The sequence below is a fragment of the Pristis pectinata genome, chromosome 10 (assembly GCF_009764475.1).
Source record: "Pristis pectinata isolate sPriPec2 chromosome 10, sPriPec2.1.pri, whole genome shotgun sequence".
NCBI lineage: Eukaryota > Metazoa > Chordata > Chondrichthyes > Rhinopristiformes > Pristidae > Pristis > Pristis pectinata.
The window spans coordinates 99,260,760-99,280,465 of NC_067414.1; the positions used below are offsets into that span (position 1 = coordinate 99,260,760).

Below are 19,706 nucleotides of genomic sequence, written 5' to 3' on the forward strand. Positions count from 1 at the left end.
ACAGACTGGTTGAACACACAGATGCTTACCGTTAAAATTATCTGCAGAGAGGCTGAGGTGGGACATTTTTACTGAATAAACACAACTCAGACTAACTGGCATTGCCTTAGCAAGGCTGCAGGAAGAGGGATGTGGGAGGATTTACACATGGCTATTGAAAGAGGTCAATGAGCAATTTATAAAGCATAGAGATTCCTGGGTGTTATGCGGAGAGGTAGAGGGGACACAGGCTGTGCGGGACATTATTCTGCAGGATGTACCCAGTTCCGGGTGAGAATCTTTGGGAAGGACACAGATACTTTGGAGAGGGTACAGGAAAGATTTAATACCATGACTGCAGAAATGATAGTCATCAAATTGAAGCTCAACTGTTGAGCTACGAGGAAAGAGCAGGCTCCTCAGAAGAGTAGGTTTGGTTGTGACAGGCCAAATGGCTTGACTGGCCAAGTCTAATGATGGAGAGGGGAGGTTATTCAAAACTGTAGCTAGTTTGATGATTCGTTGATTATTGTCACATGTACTGAGCTACAGTGAAAAGCCATGTTCTGCATGCCATCCATACAGATCATTTCAAGACACATGTGCATCGAGGTGGTACAGAAGGAAAGACAAATCAGAATGCAGGATATAGTGTCACAGATACAGAGAAAGTGCAGTGCAGGCAGACGATAAGGTGCAAGGGCCATGATCAGGTAGATTGCAAGGTCAAGAGTCCAGCTTATTGTACTAGGGAACTGTTCAATAGTCTTATAACAGCGGGATGGAAGCTGTCCTTGAGCCTGGGGGTACGTGCCCTCAGGCTTTAGTATCTTCTGCCCGATGGGAGGGGGGAGAGGGAATGTGCGGGGTGGGTGGGGTCCATGGAGGGGAGGTGGTCTGTGTGACACACTGGACATACCCCCAGGCAACGCCCACCCACCCGCCCCGCACAAAGATGGCGGCACGACCGCCTGCCACGTCACATGACCCACCCCCGCCCCGCACAAAGCTGGCGGCACGACCATCTGCTACGTCACATGACCCACCCGCCCCGCCCCTTTTGGACAGGCTGCGGCCGCCCCCGCCCTGGGACGACGGTGACGTCACGCGGGAGGCGGGTACGAACGGCCGGCTGCCTGCGCGCGCGCGCGCGCGGATGGTGGCCGTCTCCCATGGGGGGGAGGGGCGACGGTGACGTCACGGAGAAGGGGCGGGGGCCGGGGGCTGGCCGGGGTTTAAAGGGCGGCGGCGGGGCGGACGCGCCAGGCGCGGACCGGCCGGGAGCGGGTCTAGACGGGTCGGGTCGGGTCGCTCGGGTTCCGGCGGGCGGTGGCCATGGGCAACAGGGTGGCGCGGGAGGACTTCGAGTGGGTTTACACCGACCAGCCGCACACGGCGCGGCGGCGGGAGATCCTGGGTCAGTGGCGCCGGGGACCGTTAGACGGGGCGGGGCGCGCGTCCGGGGACCGTTGGGGGGGGGGGGGCGCGCGTCCGGGGACCGTTGGGGGGGGGGGGGCGCGCGTCCGGGGACCGTTGGGGGGGGGGGCGCGCGTCCGGGGACCGTTGGGGGGGGGCGCGCGTCCGGGGACCGTTGGGGGGGGGGGCGCGCGTCCGGGGACCGTTGGGGGGGGGGGGCGCGCGTCCGGGGACCGTTGGGGGGGGGGGCGCGCGTCCGGGGACCGTTGGGGGGGGGGGCGCGCGTCCGGGGACCGTTGGGGGGGGGGCGCGCGGCCGGGGACCGTTGGGGGGGCGGGGGAGGGGGGAGAGTGAGGTCGGCGCCCGGTCCTCGCTCGGTCGGTGGGTGGCGGCGGGGAAGGCCGAGACCCGGGGCCGTCCCCGGGCGGGCGGCGGGGTGGCCGTAACGGGGCCCGGGGCCCAGCTCCCGGCCCCACCCTCGCTCCCGCACCGTTATTCGCTGCCTCCCTCCGACTGCATTCCGATAACCACCGACCTCCTCCCCTCCCCGCCTCCGTGCTGACCCACGGGCACCCTTCATCCTGTCGCGGCGATTCGGGTCCCCCTCCCGGACACGGGCGGTCCCGGGTTACGGCCCTTCGGCTAACGGAGATTCGAACTTGCGGAATTCCCACACTTCTCTAGAAACTTCAGACAATAACATTGCTCGTGGAATTGGTGGGGGTGGGTGGGTGTGGTCGGGGTGGTCGTGGGGGGGTGGGTGTGGTGGGGGGTGGGTGTGGTCGGGGTGGTCGTGGGGGGGTGGGTGTGGTCGGGGTGGTCGTGGGGGGGTGGGTGTAGTCGGGGGGGGTGTGGTGGGGGGTGGGTGTGGTCGGGGTGGTCGTGGGGGGGTGGGTGTGGTCGGGGTGGTCGTGGGGGGGTGGGTGTGGTCGGGGTGGTCGTGGGGGGGTGGGTGTGGTCGGGGGGGGGTGTGGTGGGGGGGTGGGTGTGGTCGGGGGGGGTGTGGTGGGGGGGTGGGTGTGGTCGGGGTGGTCGTGGGGGGGTGGGTGTGGTCGGGGGGGGGGTGTGGTGGGGGGGTGGGTGTGGTCGGGGGGGGTAGATTAATTCAACACAATGTGGCTTTGTTATTTGGAAACTGATGTTGCATTGCTAGAGAACAGGGCACCTCTAATGTGGGGGTTGTCTGTACTTCAGTGTTATCAGTCACTGCTTCCACTCTCAGGTACTTGCCACTCTGTGAAGTTGGTTTCCCTGTAAATCTTTCCCTTGCACTAAACCTGTTATAATTTTATCTACCTTGTATGGGGAAGTTTCCTGCAGTCTCCCCTGTTAATACCCTTTGACTTTGTCCCCTCTGCTCTGGAGAGAGCACACCTACCTTCACCACATCTCCTTGTCACAGGATGGCAGCATCCTGGAAATCCTGCTCGTCCCTCTACAGCTTTATTGCATGCTTCCTATGTGACAGAACTGCACACAGTACTCCAGCTGAAGTTTTGAGGTTGGAGCATAACCTCCCTGCTTCTGTATTTGATGCCCTAACTAATGAAGGCCTCATGCCTTCCCAGTCGCATTGTCTGCTTGCCTTGTTGCCTTCAAGGATCTGACTTTAACTTTGAGGTCCTTCTGTTCCTCAATACTCTCTAGGACACTACTGTTCATGGTGTATATCCTAGCCTCATTGGTACTCAAAATGCATCACCCTGCATTTGACTTGATTAAAATCCATCTATCACTTCTCAGCCCAACACATTGATATCTCTCTGCAGCCTAAGTCTACCTTCCAGACTATCATCAATACCTGTTTATGGTAATCCTGTTCACCAGTCTGTAGCCCACTGTTTCTTGGTGATTCAAGTACTCCTCAAGATGCTTAATCTATTGTGAAAGTACTGTCTTCACCAGCTCTCTCAGATGGTGTGTTCTGGATTTTGGCCATCCTCTAGCTAAAACTTCTTGGATCCCCTTTACCCTAAATTTATGCTGTCTGTGGTGAATGTTTTTGTTTTGTGGGGGGCAGGAAGTGTGAGCTACTTGGGGTGTGGGGAAAGAAGTGCATGATTTGAGTGGGGGGAGGGGAGAGAGAAGTCTGAAGATAATCTTTTGGGCAAAGTGTGACCCTTTTTGCTAGTGAGGATGGACTGTTTTAAATTTGTGGATTAACCTGTCCTCTGGTTATCTTGCTAGGGTAGATACAGCATATCAACTGGCACATGTTGTCCTATGGTTAATTTGGCCCTGGGTTGGCTAGATTGATTTCAGCCTGCTGCTTGGTTGCAATCAATACCATTCCTTCTCTGGTTGCTGTCTTGAACTACTGAGCAGTTTAATCTTGAGCTTCTAGTATTGGACAGATTTTGCAAGTCTGCATGCCTTTGCACTTTCCCCATTACAGGAGGCTGTCAGTGGGTTGTAGCAGAAGTTTAAAAATGCTTCCCTAAAATTGGTTAATCTGCCCTCTTGGGTAGGAAACTGGGGAAGTAAAGATGAATTTTATCAGGAATGACTTGGGTCTTATCCCAGGACTTGAACTCTCCTGGGATAGTGAAGCAGTGCGGGCCTGTTTTGTGCTGGTCTGGTAACAATGTGGGCCTGTTTTTTTTCCAGTCTGGTAACAATGCACTCCATTTTGGGGGGGGGGGGGGGGGAATGGAGAGAAAGCCTCCCAAGTTGAATGAATGCTTCAGAGCCCACTGTTCTGTCTGCAGGAGTGTCTGAGCTTGTCACTATTAATTCTCCATCCCACACTGACCTCTGGTTTTTGCTCTGTTATGATGAGGCCCAACATTGTCTTTCAGCTGGGCACATTTGCAACATTGTGGACTTGATGCCTGAAGATGTAATGCTGATTATATCAAATTCTACCAGTTCTGCTGTAGGTAGGCTATCTTTTCCTTATTCAGGCTTCTGCCCTCTTCCTTTGCAGTCCTGATGAAGGGTCTTGACCTGAAATGTTGACTGTTTATCTCCATAGATGCTGCCTGACCTGAGTTCCTCCAGCATTTTGTGTTTAATAATGGCTCTTTTGTTTTTTCCGCTAGCAGAACCTGACTTGCTGGTCACTTCCTGTGACTTTGCATTTCACTTCCTAAATTCCTTTGTTCTTTTTCATGTCCCTCATTAGCCTATCAGTCAGAAACTTCACACCTTGTCATCACAACCTTGTCCTTGCCCAGCAGAGTGTCCTTGTTCTGTCTGCTCCCTCCTTTCTCCAACTTGAAACTTGTTTCCCCATTATGCTTTAACAAAAATACTGGGTTGCTGCACAATTAATCTTTGGGTACAGGATTTTGTAGCAGAAAATTAAATAGCTGTTCAGATGTGCAGTTGGTGAGGCTGAAACTGTTCACCTACTGGATGGATGTTCCTGGCCAGCTGCAGCCTGAAGTGAGTTGACAGTGTGCATCTGGGTCCAGAAATACTCCATGTGCCAGTAAATGGATTTCCCTCTGCCCCTGGCCCCCATGTATTGTTGGAATCTTCTGATCACATTCTGACTACATTGGCCAAATTTGTACTAGCGTTAATCTTCCTGCTGCTTTCAAATTGTCCATTGTAGTGGTACCCAGCTAGAACAAAGGTGGTGAATGGAGCATTGTCAATATTTGAGAATGGCCATGTGTGTGGCTTCCTTAACCCAAGCTCATTTCAAGTGGAGTAGGAACTTATTGTCCAAATTGGGTCCAGTGGGTGCTGGTTGCAAGGGTCCTTTGAGCACTATTGCTTATCGGTTTGTTTTTGCTACACAAAAGTTAATCTGCATTGTCCAGGGCTGATCTGTTGGTGGTCAACTTTAGAACTGATTTCAAATTGTTGTAGGTAGTAGGAGGAGCATTGTGCTCCCAGGCACACTAGGAAATGTCATGAATAGGGTTAGGGCATTTTCTTCCCAGTTGGAGGTAATGGCTGAATTCCACATGGCCATCCACATGCCACAATACAGGTAATGTCTGTTTGAATAGTTTGGGCAAATTCTGTGAGGTTTTGTAGTACTTTCCACCAGAAATGCCAAAAGATTTCTGTGCCATCAGCTCCCCATACAGCTTTTGATTTGTATGGTAAAAGGGCAGTTTAACTCGTGCAAATAAGGACTATATCCATGTAATTTAAACCCATGGAAGATTCTGACTGATATACAGTCCATCCATAGAAATCTATTTGCCAATTTTGCCACGCAACTTAGTTTCATCTTTTTAAAAAAAATCCTTTTGCATTATTCACAATGCTGCCTGTCTCTTGTCATTGGGGGAACAAATACATAAGACTTCTGTACAAAACAAAGTTTTGTTGTGGCTACAACACAGATCCCTTGTGGGACCTCACTAGACAGTCTGTCAGTTAAGTGTCTCTATCCTTTCTCCTGCTCAACCTGATTTTTGAAGCCTGGTGATTAGTTTTCCTTCAGTTCCATGCCCTTCATCTGGTTGTTTGACCAGCATTCCTTCTGTCTCCATGGTTGGATATTCTCAGTGGTTGATGGGACTTGTACTGATCAGAGTTCCATGACTAGTGGTGATCTGTACAATGACCTCTGTTATTATATGTAAATGACCTGGATGAAAATGAGGGTGGGTTAGTAAGTTTGCAGATGATACAAAAATTGGTGGTGTGCATGGTGTAAAGATTGCCAAAGGATACAGCTGGTTATAGATCAGTTGCAGACATAGGCAGAGAAATGGCAGATGCAGTTTAACCTGGTCAAGTGTGAGGTGTTGCACTTTGGGAGATGAAATGTAAAGGGATGGTACACTATTAATGGCAGGACCCTTAACAGTGATGTAGAGAGGGATCTTGGGGTCCAAGTCCATAGCTACCTGAAGGTGGCTGCACAGGTTGATAGGGTGGTAAAGAAGGCATATGGCGTGGTTGCCTTTATTTGAGGCATTGAGTTCAAGTAGGGAGGACAATGGTTGTAGGTTTATAAAACTGTGTAGTTAAGCTGTCTGGATTATTGCATTCAATTCTGGTCACTCCATTATGGGAAGGATGTGGAGGTGTTGGAGGGGGTGCAGAAGAGGTTCACTAGGATGCTGCCTGAATTAGAGGGCATGTGCTACAAGAAGAGGTTGGACAAACAGTTTGTTTTCTCTGGAGAGGATGAGGGAAGACCTCAGTTTTATAAGAATGAGGCCAAGCTGGAGTAGATGGCCAGCATTTCTTTCCCAGGGTCACAATTGCTAATACTAGAGGAAATGCATTTAAGGTGAGGGGGGCTAAGTTCAAAGATGTGGTGGGTGCCTGGAATGCACTGCCAGGGTTGCAGGTGGAGGCAGATATGATAGAGGTGCTTAAAAGGCTCTTGGATAGGCACATGAATGTGGAGGGATATGGGCATTGTGTAGCTAGAAGGGATTAGTTTAGGTATTTAATGAGTTTGGCACAACATGGTGGGCTGAAGGGCCTCTTCCTGGGCTGTACTGTTCTGTGTTCTACATCATAGATATAACATCTTGGAAATCATGCTGGCACCCTGATCAACTGTGTTCGGTCACCACTTGCATAGGCTCATTGGTTCCCAAGAACAGCTGGGCTAACATCTAAATAGTGCTTTCTCCCTTTTGCCCTTGAATATTGGGGTGCCATGGAATTTCAGGCCCAACTGCCATTGCAGCTTTGTTGTCTTGAGCATCCAATTTAGCTTTTTTAAAAAAACATTTGAGTTGAAAATGATCAATATGAAGTAAAGTAGGTTGCCACATGGTAACTTCAGTAAGTATTGAGATCTCTAATTGCAGCCTCCTGCATGTCCTGGGACAATAGAAATTTATAGCACACTATGTAGCCCATAGTTTTCAGCTGAGTAAACAAGCCTGCCCTCTTGGTCTGTAGTCTGGCAGTTGGTATGCATGCACACTTTCTATTACAGTTTTAATTTCTGTCTGTCCCAGTGTTTCAGGCATTGTTCAAAATCTCAAGTTTTTTCAACTATTGTGGAAAATCCATAGTTGAAGGAAAGTGATCACTGATGTGAAATAAATAGAATAGTGGAGATGCTCAGTGGGCCAGGCAGCATCTGTGGAAGGTTAATGTTTCTGGTCACACCATTCAGACATGATGCAGTGTTGTCATTGAACAGATGACATTGCTGGTGGAAGAGACCTTGCAGGAACCAATAAGTTTAATTGTTCTGTCAGCAGAATTCCTGTTGATACAAGTTTAACTCTAGTATTTTGCATGAATACTGTAGATTTGAACTAGTGAGCTGTTGAAACTTGCCAGGAATTTGTTCAAAGTTCCTTTATTTTGGGCACCAAGTCTTGTTTGCCAAAACTATCCATTAGATTTTACTGCTTAATTAGATATTAAACCACTTTAGCGCAATTGTTTTTAAACTTCAAACATCTGGCAGGATTCTTGTCAGGTGGGGGTGGAAACTGCTGATGTATCCTGTCCAGTCAGATGCAGGCAATAGAAGGGCACTGCACCAAACAAGCTCTTGCTGTCAAGCCACAGTTTACTTTTAATGGCTACATTTGGGTCAAAGGTACAGATTCTGGGTTGATCATTGGTGTCTTCTCCAGGTCAGGCAAGGGGAATGTGTGTGATTAGATCCAGTTGGATAATCTGTTAGTTTAATAATTTCACTCAGCAATTTATCTAGACTCGAGTTAAACTGGACAACAGATCAGTCCTAGAGAAATTGCTGGATTATATTTCCTTCTAAGGATACTTAATTGGGGTCTTAACCCTGCATCACATCCAAATTACTTTCCAACTATTATTTACTTTAGGCTGGTGCATAAATTGTGTAATCAACATTCCAGTTAGATTTGAGCACAGTTTGTCCTTGCAGCTTGGGAGATACCAGCACCTGCATAAGGCAGTGTTGGTATATGCAAAGGCCTGCAGGGAGTCCAGCTCAGGGCTTTGAAGTGAGCTGCTTCACCTTTGTGCCTTTCTGTCTACTAAAACACTACAAAACTGCTACCCCTCCCATAGACCAGCTTAATATTGGGGTTGACCTAGTTTTGATTTTTATTCTTTAATACCAGCAGTTTGTGGCATTAACTATCAAAGCTGCTTCATTGGAATTTGGGTTTGGGCGTTCAGATTTAAATACAAGCTGGGAGGCAGGTCCTGACCCCACCATTTAAAATAGTGTGTCTGACTATCTTCAACTCTGCTTTCATGTCTATTTGTAACTCTTCACTGTTGCTTATCAGAATCTAACTCCAGTGTGACAGTCAAGCCTCTGCTTTCACTTTCATTTTGAGCAAGAATTCCAAGACTTGTGACCCTTAGATTTTGAACTTGTCTTAAGTCGGTAACTCTAACTTTTTAAAGTTGTCTCTAGTTCTCCTCTCCCAGAAGAGGAAATTTCCTCTCCACATTCACCCTGCCAGAGACCTTGGCCTTGTTTCAAATTTCTTGCTCCAATCTCAAGTGGATACAAGCCTAGCTGGTTGAGGGTAGTGAGGCCAAATGTGGCCACGTTGCAGTTACAATGAAGGGATTAAATGCTTAGGGAAGATGCACAAAACCTGCTGGGCACAGAGCCAAGGGTTGAGCAAGAATGAGGAAGTGATGGAACTAAGTATTGCATGAAAACATTAGAAGATTTGAAATCTGAAATCAGTCTTGATGTTCCAAGAATGGGCAAAGGAAGCAGGTGGTTTAGATGCATCTGGATTTTGGAAAGCTTGCTGTAAGCTGGACATGGTTAACAACATTGGAGCATGTGGAAATGGGGCAGTGTGCTGATGTGAATGGAATTTGTTTTGGACATTGGGAATAAACGGGTCTTTCTCAGGTTGCCAGTTCTCCAGACTGGTTCCTGAGGAGTTGGGTTGACAGGAACTTTATCCTTTAGTTGGAAAGCAGAGGAAACCTCATTGAAACTTAAATTGTTGCAGAGCTTGACAGGTTCTTGTTTCTCCTGACTGAAGTCCTGAACATTGAGAAATGATGAAGCTGGAAGTTGTGGGAATCTCAGTAGGGTGGTGGTGCAGGTAGAAGATTGGCGTGTCCTTGATGAATAAAGGACAAGCTTGAACGATGGGGTGACTGCCTTGTTCTCAACATGGCAGGCAGCACATCAGATTGGGCCATTAGCACAATACAGACACCTTCCAGACAGGTGGATGAATCAGGGTGACATTATTTTCAGAATGTGGATATTGCTGGCAAGCTGAGTGTATTCTGTGTCCACGAAGATTCTTTGTGCTCTCGGGTAGAATTACAACATTTACACCAGGTGAGGGTAAGTAGCCATGCACCACCTCTGGATGTCCTGAGTGTGAGGTGCTGTTGGAATAGCCTCAGCAGTAACAACATGTATTGTCATGCTACAGCCTGTGTGATACAGATAGGAATTGGGCTGGTTAGCTGCATTGTCCTAGATGGTGTTGAGCTGCTTGTATTTGGCAAGAGGGGAATATTCCATCATGCTCCTGTCCTGATATTGCACCCATGGTATTTGTGGTTGCTCCATTTGTTTCTGGTAATTCACGACACTGGGGGCCCTTGGTCAAACTGATCCTATTCAATATGAAGGGCAGGTGGTTGGCCTCTAGTTCAAATGGTCACTGCCTGGCACCAGTATCTTGTTTAATCTCCCACTCCAAGCTTGCATGTTTTGTGCATCTTGCTGTGTTGTAGCCCTTCAGCTTCTGACCTTCTGAAGATGCTCAGGCCTGAGGGAACCCCTGCAGCAATGTCCTGGGCTTTCTCAATGGCAGCCACCTTGCTTTGTGCAGGATGTGAGTCCACGGTTTCCCTTTGTTATCCATTGACTTCAGCTTCACTAGAGATGTCAAGGGCAGGAACTTCAACTTCCACCTTCAATGTTGGACCCGAGGCTGAGGTGATGAGCGGTTCCTGGTGAACGACTCTATGCGGAGTCTGGGTTGATGCTGCATTGCTGCTCATGATGCCTGTCCCTTTGAGTGAACTGGGTGGCAATTGGCTGGATTGCATTTGTGAACAGGACAAGTCCTGGATGATTTTCCCCACTGGTTGAATGCCAGCATCTGTACTGGGAGGTGTGGCTAGTGCTGAAGTGCCTGGCTTCTGTAACAACTGGGACATTGTCTGGTCCTGTGGCCTTCACTGCAGCCAGTATTCCTGTGGTTTCTTTATTGGAGAACTGGCTGTGGTGATGTAGGATTTCAGACGGGAGATGAATCATCCACTCTGTATTCCTGGGTGATTGGCAGCCAACCCTTCCACCTCTCTTGGCACCTGCATTGGGCCTGCCTTTGAAGTGGTGGTCTGTTTCCTTCAGTGTGTAACCCTACAACCAGGGTGTACCAGGACTTGTGTTGTGGTATGACTTGGTTGTGTCTGTGGTATGCTGCTCCATGTTGCATTTGTTCCTTCAGTTTGATGGCCAGAGGCATGAAGTGTATTCCTGCCATGCACCACTGCAGTTGGCCCTTGCCTGAGCATTTACTGTGCTTGCATTACAGGTTGGTGTACACTGCTGCTGATGGTCCATGGTGCCTCATTGCTCTGAGATGCTAAGTCCTATCAGGCATGACTAATGCCACATACAGTGTCCTCACTACAAAGATGGGAATGGCCATTCCCACCAATCTTCTGGATTGTGGATTGAAGATGTCTGGTGGGTTAATCCTCTGGTACCTGCCACAGACATGACACTCCAGTGCTGTGACTGATGCCCACCAGTAAGTGGTTTGAAGTCCACCCAGAATGTGTTCTGTGCTGTTGCCTGGTACCAAGGTTTCAGCTGAGTGAGCCACTTGGTTGTACAACTATAAATAAGGGGGAGGTCCAATTTCCAACATAGACGGCAGTGGTTTCACACAGACTTGCTTTCTTTGCACACCCACAGTATTGTGGAGGAGGAAGGGATGGGAGAATTTCCTGACTGCCCGTGGTCCCTATGGACTGCTCCATCATGCCAGTTGTCTTCATCTGACGTCAGTGCTTGTCACCAACTGCCCTAGTTACTGGTGAATCTGAATCTGCCAGCCTCTGGTAGTACATTCCAGGACACAATTTGCTGCAGCAATTACTCCTTGCCTTCTGAATCATGAATTCCTCCTTTGATTTTTTTCTTGAAATCCTTGCCTGTTCGATAAAACTCTTCATTTTGAACACCACTTAAATCTTCTCCCACCCTCTAATCAAACAGCTGGATTCTAGTTGTTACCAGCAAATTTCCTTGATGAAATGTGAGTGTGGTGCTTGGGATTGATCACAGATGTGATGTTAACAAGCTCTGGTTCAAGGCTCCATCCAAATGAACCAGACAGATGCTGAGGTTGCAACAGCATCCCTGGTCCAACACCTTTGTCCCAGGTGAACTGCTTGGCCAGCAATGCACACTGAAGGATGGGTCTGGCTCTGATTGTCCAAGACAATGACCAAGACGGACTTAGGTCCTGAACTGATCACTCTCCTTAAGAAGATGATCCATCGCTAGTTATCTTCCCCACACTTCCCACCCCCCCCACCCACCCACCACAAGTTCTCCTTGAGATTAAATTGAGTTCTCCTGTTAGGACATGGCTACTGTATTAATGTGATTTCATTTCAAATCACTGATGCTATAATCTTATAATCCAGTGCAGAATGTATTTCAGAGCAGTGGTTGTGTTACCAGACTTGTAACTAGAGATCAGAACTACTGATTTCGAGTCAGGTGTCACGAGGGAAGCTTGAATTTGCATTCAGCACCTGGGTAGAGTTAACAAGTAATAATCCCAAGTACCGGATGAGTGTCAAATATTCATTCTGAGAGAAGCAATTTGCTGATGGTCAGGAGTCAGTTGGTTACCACCTTCTGAAATGGCCCAGAAAGCTGTTAAGTGAGGGGCTGGTAAATAGTGTCCTTGAACACCTGTATCCTACTTGGTTAACACCATGCTGAGCTGCCTTGCCCAGCTGGAGTTTGTGCTTGTTCCTGGAGTGGTGCAGCACCTACAACTTAAGGCAAGGTTGCTCCACTGCTCTCTGGGGCTGTGAGGAGATTAGTAGACAGTCCACTTATCCATCCTGTTTTGTAAAAAAAAAACAAAATCCTCCATCTGCAGGATTCCAACCTTTGATACTCTCTAAATAAAATTCCAACAGTGTCTTTTGGATTTGTGCCAGCCAACATGAACAGTATCAGCTGGTTAAATTATACTAATTACTGTCACTGTGCCAAGTTACCTAATCCCTCCAATTTGAGTTGTAGGTCATGGAACTGTTACATCACAAGCCAACAGATGGGCCAGAGTCGATGGCAGTTGAGTAAAGCAATGCTGTGGTCCCAAACCCTACTCTAAATCCTGCACACTTAGTCTTCACTGCCAAATGTCCCCCAGTATGGCAAGAATTGCAGATCTTGCCTTCTGTCCAGTTATCTCCTCTTCCTTAAGTTCCTGTGTCCTACTGCTAAATGGCCTGAATAGGTGTGATGTGCTGCTGGATTGGCCATGGGGCAGGTTTGTACTGACCTTGTGTTGAGGAATGTGGACCTCCTCCCCATGACTGGGTTTCCTGCCACATGAGATGTGCTATAAATGACCCTTGGTGTGGGCAAGTCACAAGTAAAGGGGTGTGAAAGATAAAGTTGCTTGTCAGCCTGAATTGCAGTTGCACCGATCATCTGTTGATGTTGTTCCAGGAAATCTCCACCTAGTGTGAACAGGATTTGGTATAACTAAAGTACTGCATCTGCGCGGGGAGGTTCTGAGCCTGTGTCACAGGATCCAGTGATGGCAGCTTGAGCTGTACCTGTCACCAGATTATTAGCCTGATAAGTTTCTGGCTGGTTCCAGAACTGACTGGCAAAGTGCTGTAGTAGTGCCTTGTGTTCTTCCTGTCAACAGGACTTGATATGCAGGTACTGTGGTGGTTACTGAAGCACACCTGCGGTATTGATCAGTACCTGGTGGGAATATAGCTCCATCTCTGCACAGTTTAACCCCATTGTTCAGTAATTGTACAGGTCCGAATCCCCCCCCCCCTTGCCCCTGTGCCTGCCCACCTCTTCTCCCCCCCCCACCCTCCCTCCCCCCTTGACCAGGCCACTGATTTGAACTGACTCGCTTTTTCTTGCAGCCAAATATCCTCAGATCAAGTTGTTGATGGGTCCTGATCACAACCTGAAGTGGGTCGTCACCCTGATGATTGCAGTGCAGCTTCTGGCCTTCTACCTTGTTAAGGACTTGGAGTGGAAGTGGGTGATGTTCTGGGCGTACGTGTTTGGTGGGTGTGTGAACCATTCCATCACGCTGGCCATCCATGAAATCTCTCACAATGCTGCCTTCGGGAACAAGTACGCACTGATCAACCGCTACTTCGGCATGTTTGCTAACCTCCCCATTGGCCTGCCGTACTCGGTCTCCTTCAAGCGGTACCATATGGACCATCATCGCTACATGGGTGGGAGTGGCATCGATGTGGACATTCCCACAGATTTCGAGGGCTGGTTTTTCTGCACCAGGTTAAGGAAGTTCTTTTGGGTCATCCTGCAGCCACTGTTTTATGCCATACGCCCGCTCTGCATCAACCCCAAACCCATCACTCACCTGGAGATCACCAACCTGGTGGTTCAGTTAACCTTCAACCTACTGATTTATTATCTCTGGGGAGTGAAACCGGTTGTCTACATGTTGGCAGGATCTCTCCTGGGAATGGGCCTTCATCCCATCTCTGGACACTTCATTGCTGAACATTACATGTTTTTGAAGGGACATGAAACCTACTCCTACTACGGCCCCCTCAATCTGATCACCTTCAACGTTGGCTATCACAATGAACATCACGACTTCCCCAGTATTCCGGGCTGCAGACTTCCTCAGGTGAGTTTTGGTATCATTTTTAAACTGTTCCTCTGTGCTGGGGCTGAGCTCTTGAACCATTTGTTAGCTGATGAGCTGTCTGAGTTGTACAATGGCAGGTCTGTACTGAGGATCTTCATGAATTTGTGCCCACTGATCAGTGGTTTCAAGTTCGCTCAATTTGCTTTGGCTGTGCAGTGAGTGATGTTTCATTGTACTCTGTGCAAACAAGGAGGGGCTGTTCTATTTGCATTTCACATTAGATCTGCAGAGTTGGCAATTGAATTCAAACTGGAGAATAAGACCCACGACTTGGCTGAAGTGCAGACTTGAATCAAACTACTTGATGTGAAATGATTAGGATAGATGCAATCTGACATAATGTGCAGTTGAGCAGGGCAAGGTTTTGGACCTAGGCAAACTTGATTTTTGAATTCCAGCTGTGTGATCTGACTCGATTTGCCTGTCAATGGCCATCATTTTGAAGCAGCTTTTCATCCAGTGAAATCCCCTGGGCCAGTTTAGTGGGAGTAAGCTACAACCTTCAATACTTGAATTACTACAAAAGTACGTCATGACTGCAAATCATGAAGTTGTTGGTGGCTCCAGTGTGGGTGGTGTTTCAAAGGGTGTGGGTCTGTGCTGGTTTTCATAGTGACGTAATGACACTAGAACTAAGCCTGGCCCTCACTGCAACTCCAGTTGGCTGGATTAGTGTTCCTCTCATGGGGACGGGGGGGGGGGGCAGAAATGTTGGTGGGATTCTGGGGATCTCTTGCTCTGATGCTGTCTGCTCTGTGGAGGGGCAGCAGTGAAACCTCTGCCTACTTGTCCAGGGTGAGGAGCTGATGTGTTGTTATTCTCTCGGCAGGTGAAGAAGATTGCTGCTGATTACTATGACAACCTGCCCCAGTACTCCTCCTGGGTGAAAGTGCTCTACGACTTCATCATGGATGATACCATCAGCCCCTACTCGCGCATCAAGAGAACAGTGAAAGATGCCAACCAGGACTAGGTGTGAACTGTCAAACCGGCAGAATAAGTTGGCTTGCCTCCTGGGCAGATTTTTATAGTTCTTACAAATCTTGTATTCTCCAAGAACAATGTTGTATTAAGTGTCTTTGTACAACCCATGCACTAAGCAACCGTGAATATTTAGTGTTTAATGACGTGTTTTGGCTGCTGTATAGCTTTGCTCAGCTGTTGTCAGACTAACTGCAGGAATTTGATATGACTGTAGGATGAGGTGTTGGCAATGGAAAGTGTTTCAGCTTGCAGTTGGATTGTGGAACCTGTTACCTTTTGAATTGCTGCATTTGCCTCCAATCTGCCGAGCTGAGGCAAGCAACCTTCGGCTTGGCCTGTACCTGATCACCTCACCCTGCTGGCTGTTCTGTGCCTTGTTCTTGGCCTGGTTGTTTAACCTGGCAAGCTGGGCTACAATATACTGAAGTAGGTGATCATTGCCTGCCTGGGCTGTTCCCAGCAGCTTGCGTTGTTCACCAACACTGCAGCTGTCGACACCGCACACACCAGCTGTTGGGAAGTGGTCACTTGATGCCAGTGGAGAGCTCGATAGTTGTGGCCATGGCAACTACAAATTGGGGGTGGTGGGGGGAGTAGTTCCCCTCCAGTTTAAAACCAAGTTGGGTGTCCAATCGTGAGTCCCCTGGAAGGTGATCTGGTTCCTCTCCCTTGATTTTTAGGGCTTGAAGGGGAACGTGAATGCTTGCTTTGGGTGTGGGGAAGATTGAAGGCCCAGGACTGCAGCATGAAACTGGCTGTGAGGAGTGAGCCTTTCAGTTGCCAAAGAATACCCATGTCTGTGAACTTCCTTGCTGTATCCTGCCTGCAATTGCTGGCTGCTTCCTCTTGACTGCAAGGATCAGTTTCTGCACTGTTTACTTTGCATGTTTTTGTACTGATGCTTCTATTAATGTTGAAACCACCCAGATATTGCCCATCTTGCAATTTAAAATAAATGGCTTTAATACTTGTAACCTGAGTTTCTGCAGCTTACTCTCGTAACAGATAGTGATAGAATGAGAATCTGGAGCAAAAGCTGCTGAAGGAACAGCAGCTGGTCAAGCATCTGTGGAGGCAAAGCGATGATCAATGTTTTGTCGAGACTCTGCATCAGACTCGTTGCTGCACTGCTTTTTGGCTGCCTGTGTAATGGGCTTAATTACCCATGGGAGGGGCTTGTCCATTACAGCTGTAACTTTGGCAACTGAGGAAGGGAAGCAGGAGCTCGATTTTGATGGAATCTGCATCCTAACATGATCAAACAGGAGCGTTTTTTAAACCCACTACTTGGACTGCAGCTGCCCTGTGACGTCACCACAACATGTGGCAAGTGCAACTCCTGGGTCATACTCAGTCCCTCAGATTTTTAGTCAATCTCAAATTTATTGGAAATCCCCTCCAGTTAAAGTGCCAGGCACAGTCCAACCCTATCTCATGTCAGACTTGCTAAAACTCAACAAAGGGCAAAACGAGTTGACCCCTAGCTAACAGGCAATCACCAATAGTGGGTAGAGATTGTGGGAGAATGGTGTTGTGGCCTTTAAGGGTACAGAAAGTAATGAAGTTTGTACAAAGGTTGTAAAGATTCAAACAAGTTTCCATTTGTAGGCAAGGTTATTCCAATTGCAGTAAAAACATCTGGTGCATTCAAAGGAGCACAGCTAACAACACTGAACCAAATACAATGGAACTTTTATCAACAGCCAGGACTGAGTCACTGGATGAGATAACTTGCTGCCTGCAGCATGGCACTGATGGTGACTCTTCCTCTTCCTCTCCCCAGATGCTGCTTAACCTGCTGAGTTCCTCCAGCAGCCTGTTTGTTCTGCAGGGCCCAGCAGCTGCAGTCTTTGTCTCCAGTGAAACTTTAACCTAGCAGCTGTAATTGAACTCTGCAAGAGTCCATGCTGGCTGAGGGGATGTGATCACTCCAGCTCCCAGCATTGATTAATGGAACTTCACTACACTTTGTACCATTGCAAACCAGCTCCTCCACCCCAGGAAAATGAGCTTGGCAAGAGGATGAAAGTGGCCTCAGTGTAGCCTGGCAGCTCAGCACCCTGGACTACTGCTGGGCCTCAGCAGGCCTGTCGGCTCAGTTTCAAACATTATTGCTGTATGATGCTACTCAAGTCTTATGATATATAATTTAAAAACATCCTTCAACCAGACAAAGTGAAACAGCACTTATCAGCAGCTGAGGACTGAGTCATTACATGAGCTAATTCAGTGCCTACAGCACAGTGCAGTGATGCCAAAGCCTGACCAGCTGCTGCAATACAAAATAATCAAGGACCCAGGTCCCAGTTCTGCTGAGAGCAGATCTCTGCATTAGTTTGTTGTGAAGAGCAAGGGCTGACCAAGGTCAGACGCTGCCAGCACACGTTCAAACATTATTACTCCATTTCTCAAGCTGGGCCTGCTCTGCAGAAGGACTTTGTTCAGTACCGCAGCTTCCCCACTGCAGGAGTGAGTGAACCTGGAAAGGTCTGACTGCAGCATTCGACAATGTGTTGTCCTGAAGCATGAGCAGGGTGGCTGGCCTCCCCATTACAGCTAACCCCACCCCCGCCACCCAAAAAAAAAAGGTTGGGCAGAATACCCTTTACTTCATCTGCACAAACTTCCTCTCCAGCTGAATTTAAATCCAACTGCCCCTTTCATTACAAACACCCACTCCCACTTCCATCCAAGCCACCAACCCTGGGGTCATTAGTCAGTGGGGGGAGGGGAGTCAGGTCTATTTTTCATGGCAGCGTTACTGTGGGGAACATCTCACACCGGGTCCAAGGATGTACCAGCTGCTTTCTGTCCAGGAGCCCCACAAACACCGGCCGCCGCCAACACCTCTCACTGACTGAGGGTCCGTCGCAGCTGCTCGTACATCAACTGATCCTGCAAGGGACAGAATGAGAGACGACCACGTCAGGTGTCTGAAGTTGAACCGCCCTCGAAAGGGTTAAACAGAAGTGAAACCGGCTTCAGCAGAGATAAGATAGCGGCTCTGAGCCTGCCCAGGTTTACGTGGACAAATAAAGCACACTGCATTCCCAAGGTCAGCCAGTCGATTAACCAGCCACCTTGCCAAAGTCCACCACATGCATGAAGTGGGCCTGAACGTTGCCCTGCCTCAGACGGATGTTGCGTTTGCCAAGGGAACTGACGACGGCTCCCTGGCTACTGTCGTCCAAAGATATTTCAACCCTGCTCCACCCAACACTTACTCCCCCCCACTACCTTTTCTGTTCACTAAACTCCTCTTCCCCTCTCCCTGAATCTGCCCCACTAGAACAACACCTTACAGTGCAGCCCTGCTCCTGAGTGGCCATAGATTAACTGCTTCCCTATCTCAGTCACAGGTGAGACTCGGGGACAGTGTCCTCTGCCTGGACGAAACCAAGGTCTGGTCTCATGCCACGGTGACAGAAATTTCTTTGGGAATTCTCTGGCTTGGCACGGGAATGTTCGACTGCTGCGTGCAATGCAGGCCAAGACTTTTATAGACTGAGCAATGAGGGTATTGTGACCAGGTGGAGAATCCAGCACCAAAAGACAGCAGGCATTAGAAGGGCCAAATGGCCCAGAAGGGACAATCTCACCTTCACCCCAAACTGTGGAACCTTTCCCCAATCTTCAGCAATCCCGATCCACCTGGTCCACTCCCTCTCCTGCTCCATGACTTGTAAACTGCCAACATGGCCTTTTCCATTGTCTCATTCCTACCCTCCACCCCAATCCACCCCGAACCCGCAGCACGCCGCCCCCTCCACCCCAATCCACCCCGAACCCGCAGCACGCCGCCCCCTCCACCCCAATCCACCCTGAACCCGCAGCACGCCGCTCCCTGACGGGCCCCCTCCACCCTCCACTCTGAACCCGCAGCCCGCCGCTCCCTGACGGGCCACCTCCACCCTCCAACCCAATCCACCCTGAACCCGCAGCCCGCCGCTCCCTGACGGGCCACCTCCACCCTCCACTCTGAACCCGCAGCCCGCCGCTCCCTGACGGGCCACCTCCACCCTCCAACCTAATCCACTCTGAACCCGCAGCCCGCCGCTCCCTGACGGGCCACCTCCACCCTCCAACCCAATCCACTCTGAACCCGCAGCCCGCCGCTCCCTGATGGGCCACCTCCACCCTCCAACCTAATCCACTCTGAACCCGCAGCCCGCCGCTCCCTGACGGGCCACCTCCAACCCTCCAACCCAATCCACTCTGAACCCGCAGCCCGCCGCTCCCTGACGGGCCACCTCCACCCTCCAACCTAATCCACTCTGAACCCGCAGCCCGCCGCTCCCTGACGGGCCACCTCCAACCCTCCAGCCTAATCCACTCTGAACCCGCAGCCCGCCGCTCCCTGACGGGCCAACGTTACCATCAGACCTTGTTGATGGTGACATGACTCCAGAGGCTGAACACCAGCTCCCTCTCACCTCATCCCTCCCTCAAAACCAGGAACCCACCCGAACATAAGGCCGTTGACCCCAGTTGGACACTGATCTCATTTCTTTGTGAGATGTCCCTTCCACAGCCTCTGGCTTCAACGATAGA

At 49.4% G+C, this 19,706-nt stretch overlaps 2 protein-coding genes across 5 annotated transcripts in view; one reads left to right on the forward strand and one right to left on the reverse strand.

Annotated features, from left to right (window-relative positions):
- Window positions 1-1,233: 1,233 nt before the first annotated feature.
- Window positions 1,234-16,129, forward strand: degs1 (delta(4)-desaturase, sphingolipid 1). 2 transcript variants are annotated; one of them, XM_052024358.1, is made up of 3 exons: window positions 1,234-1,396; window positions 13,408-14,150; window positions 15,001-16,129. In XM_052024358.1, exons 1-3 carry the CDS (start codon window positions 1,315-1,317, stop codon window positions 15,142-15,144), a joined length of 969 nt encoding a protein of 322 aa, XP_051880318.1. In that variant the 5' UTR covers window positions 1,234-1,314; the 3' UTR covers window positions 15,145-16,129. The 2 variants fall into 2 exon arrangements, with proteins under 2 accessions (XP_051880318.1, XP_051880317.1); XM_052024357.1 differs by lacking the exon at window positions 1,234-1,396 and adding an exon at window positions 4,199-4,274.
- Window positions 16,130-16,174: 45 nt separating this feature from the next.
- The window catches only part of nvl (nuclear VCP like), a 36,559-nt gene continuing 33,027 nt past the window's right edge, over window positions 16,175-19,706 (reverse strand). For 2 of the 3 annotated variants that reach the window (XM_052024354.1, XM_052024356.1), the window contains one exon: window positions 16,175-18,050. In XM_052024354.1, coding sequence (XP_051880314.1) covers window positions 18,006-18,050 — 45 coding nt within the window. In that variant the 3' untranslated portion in view covers window positions 16,175-18,005. The remainder of the gene's footprint in view (window positions 18,051-19,706) is intronic. The other variant, XM_052024355.1, reaches the window with a different exon arrangement.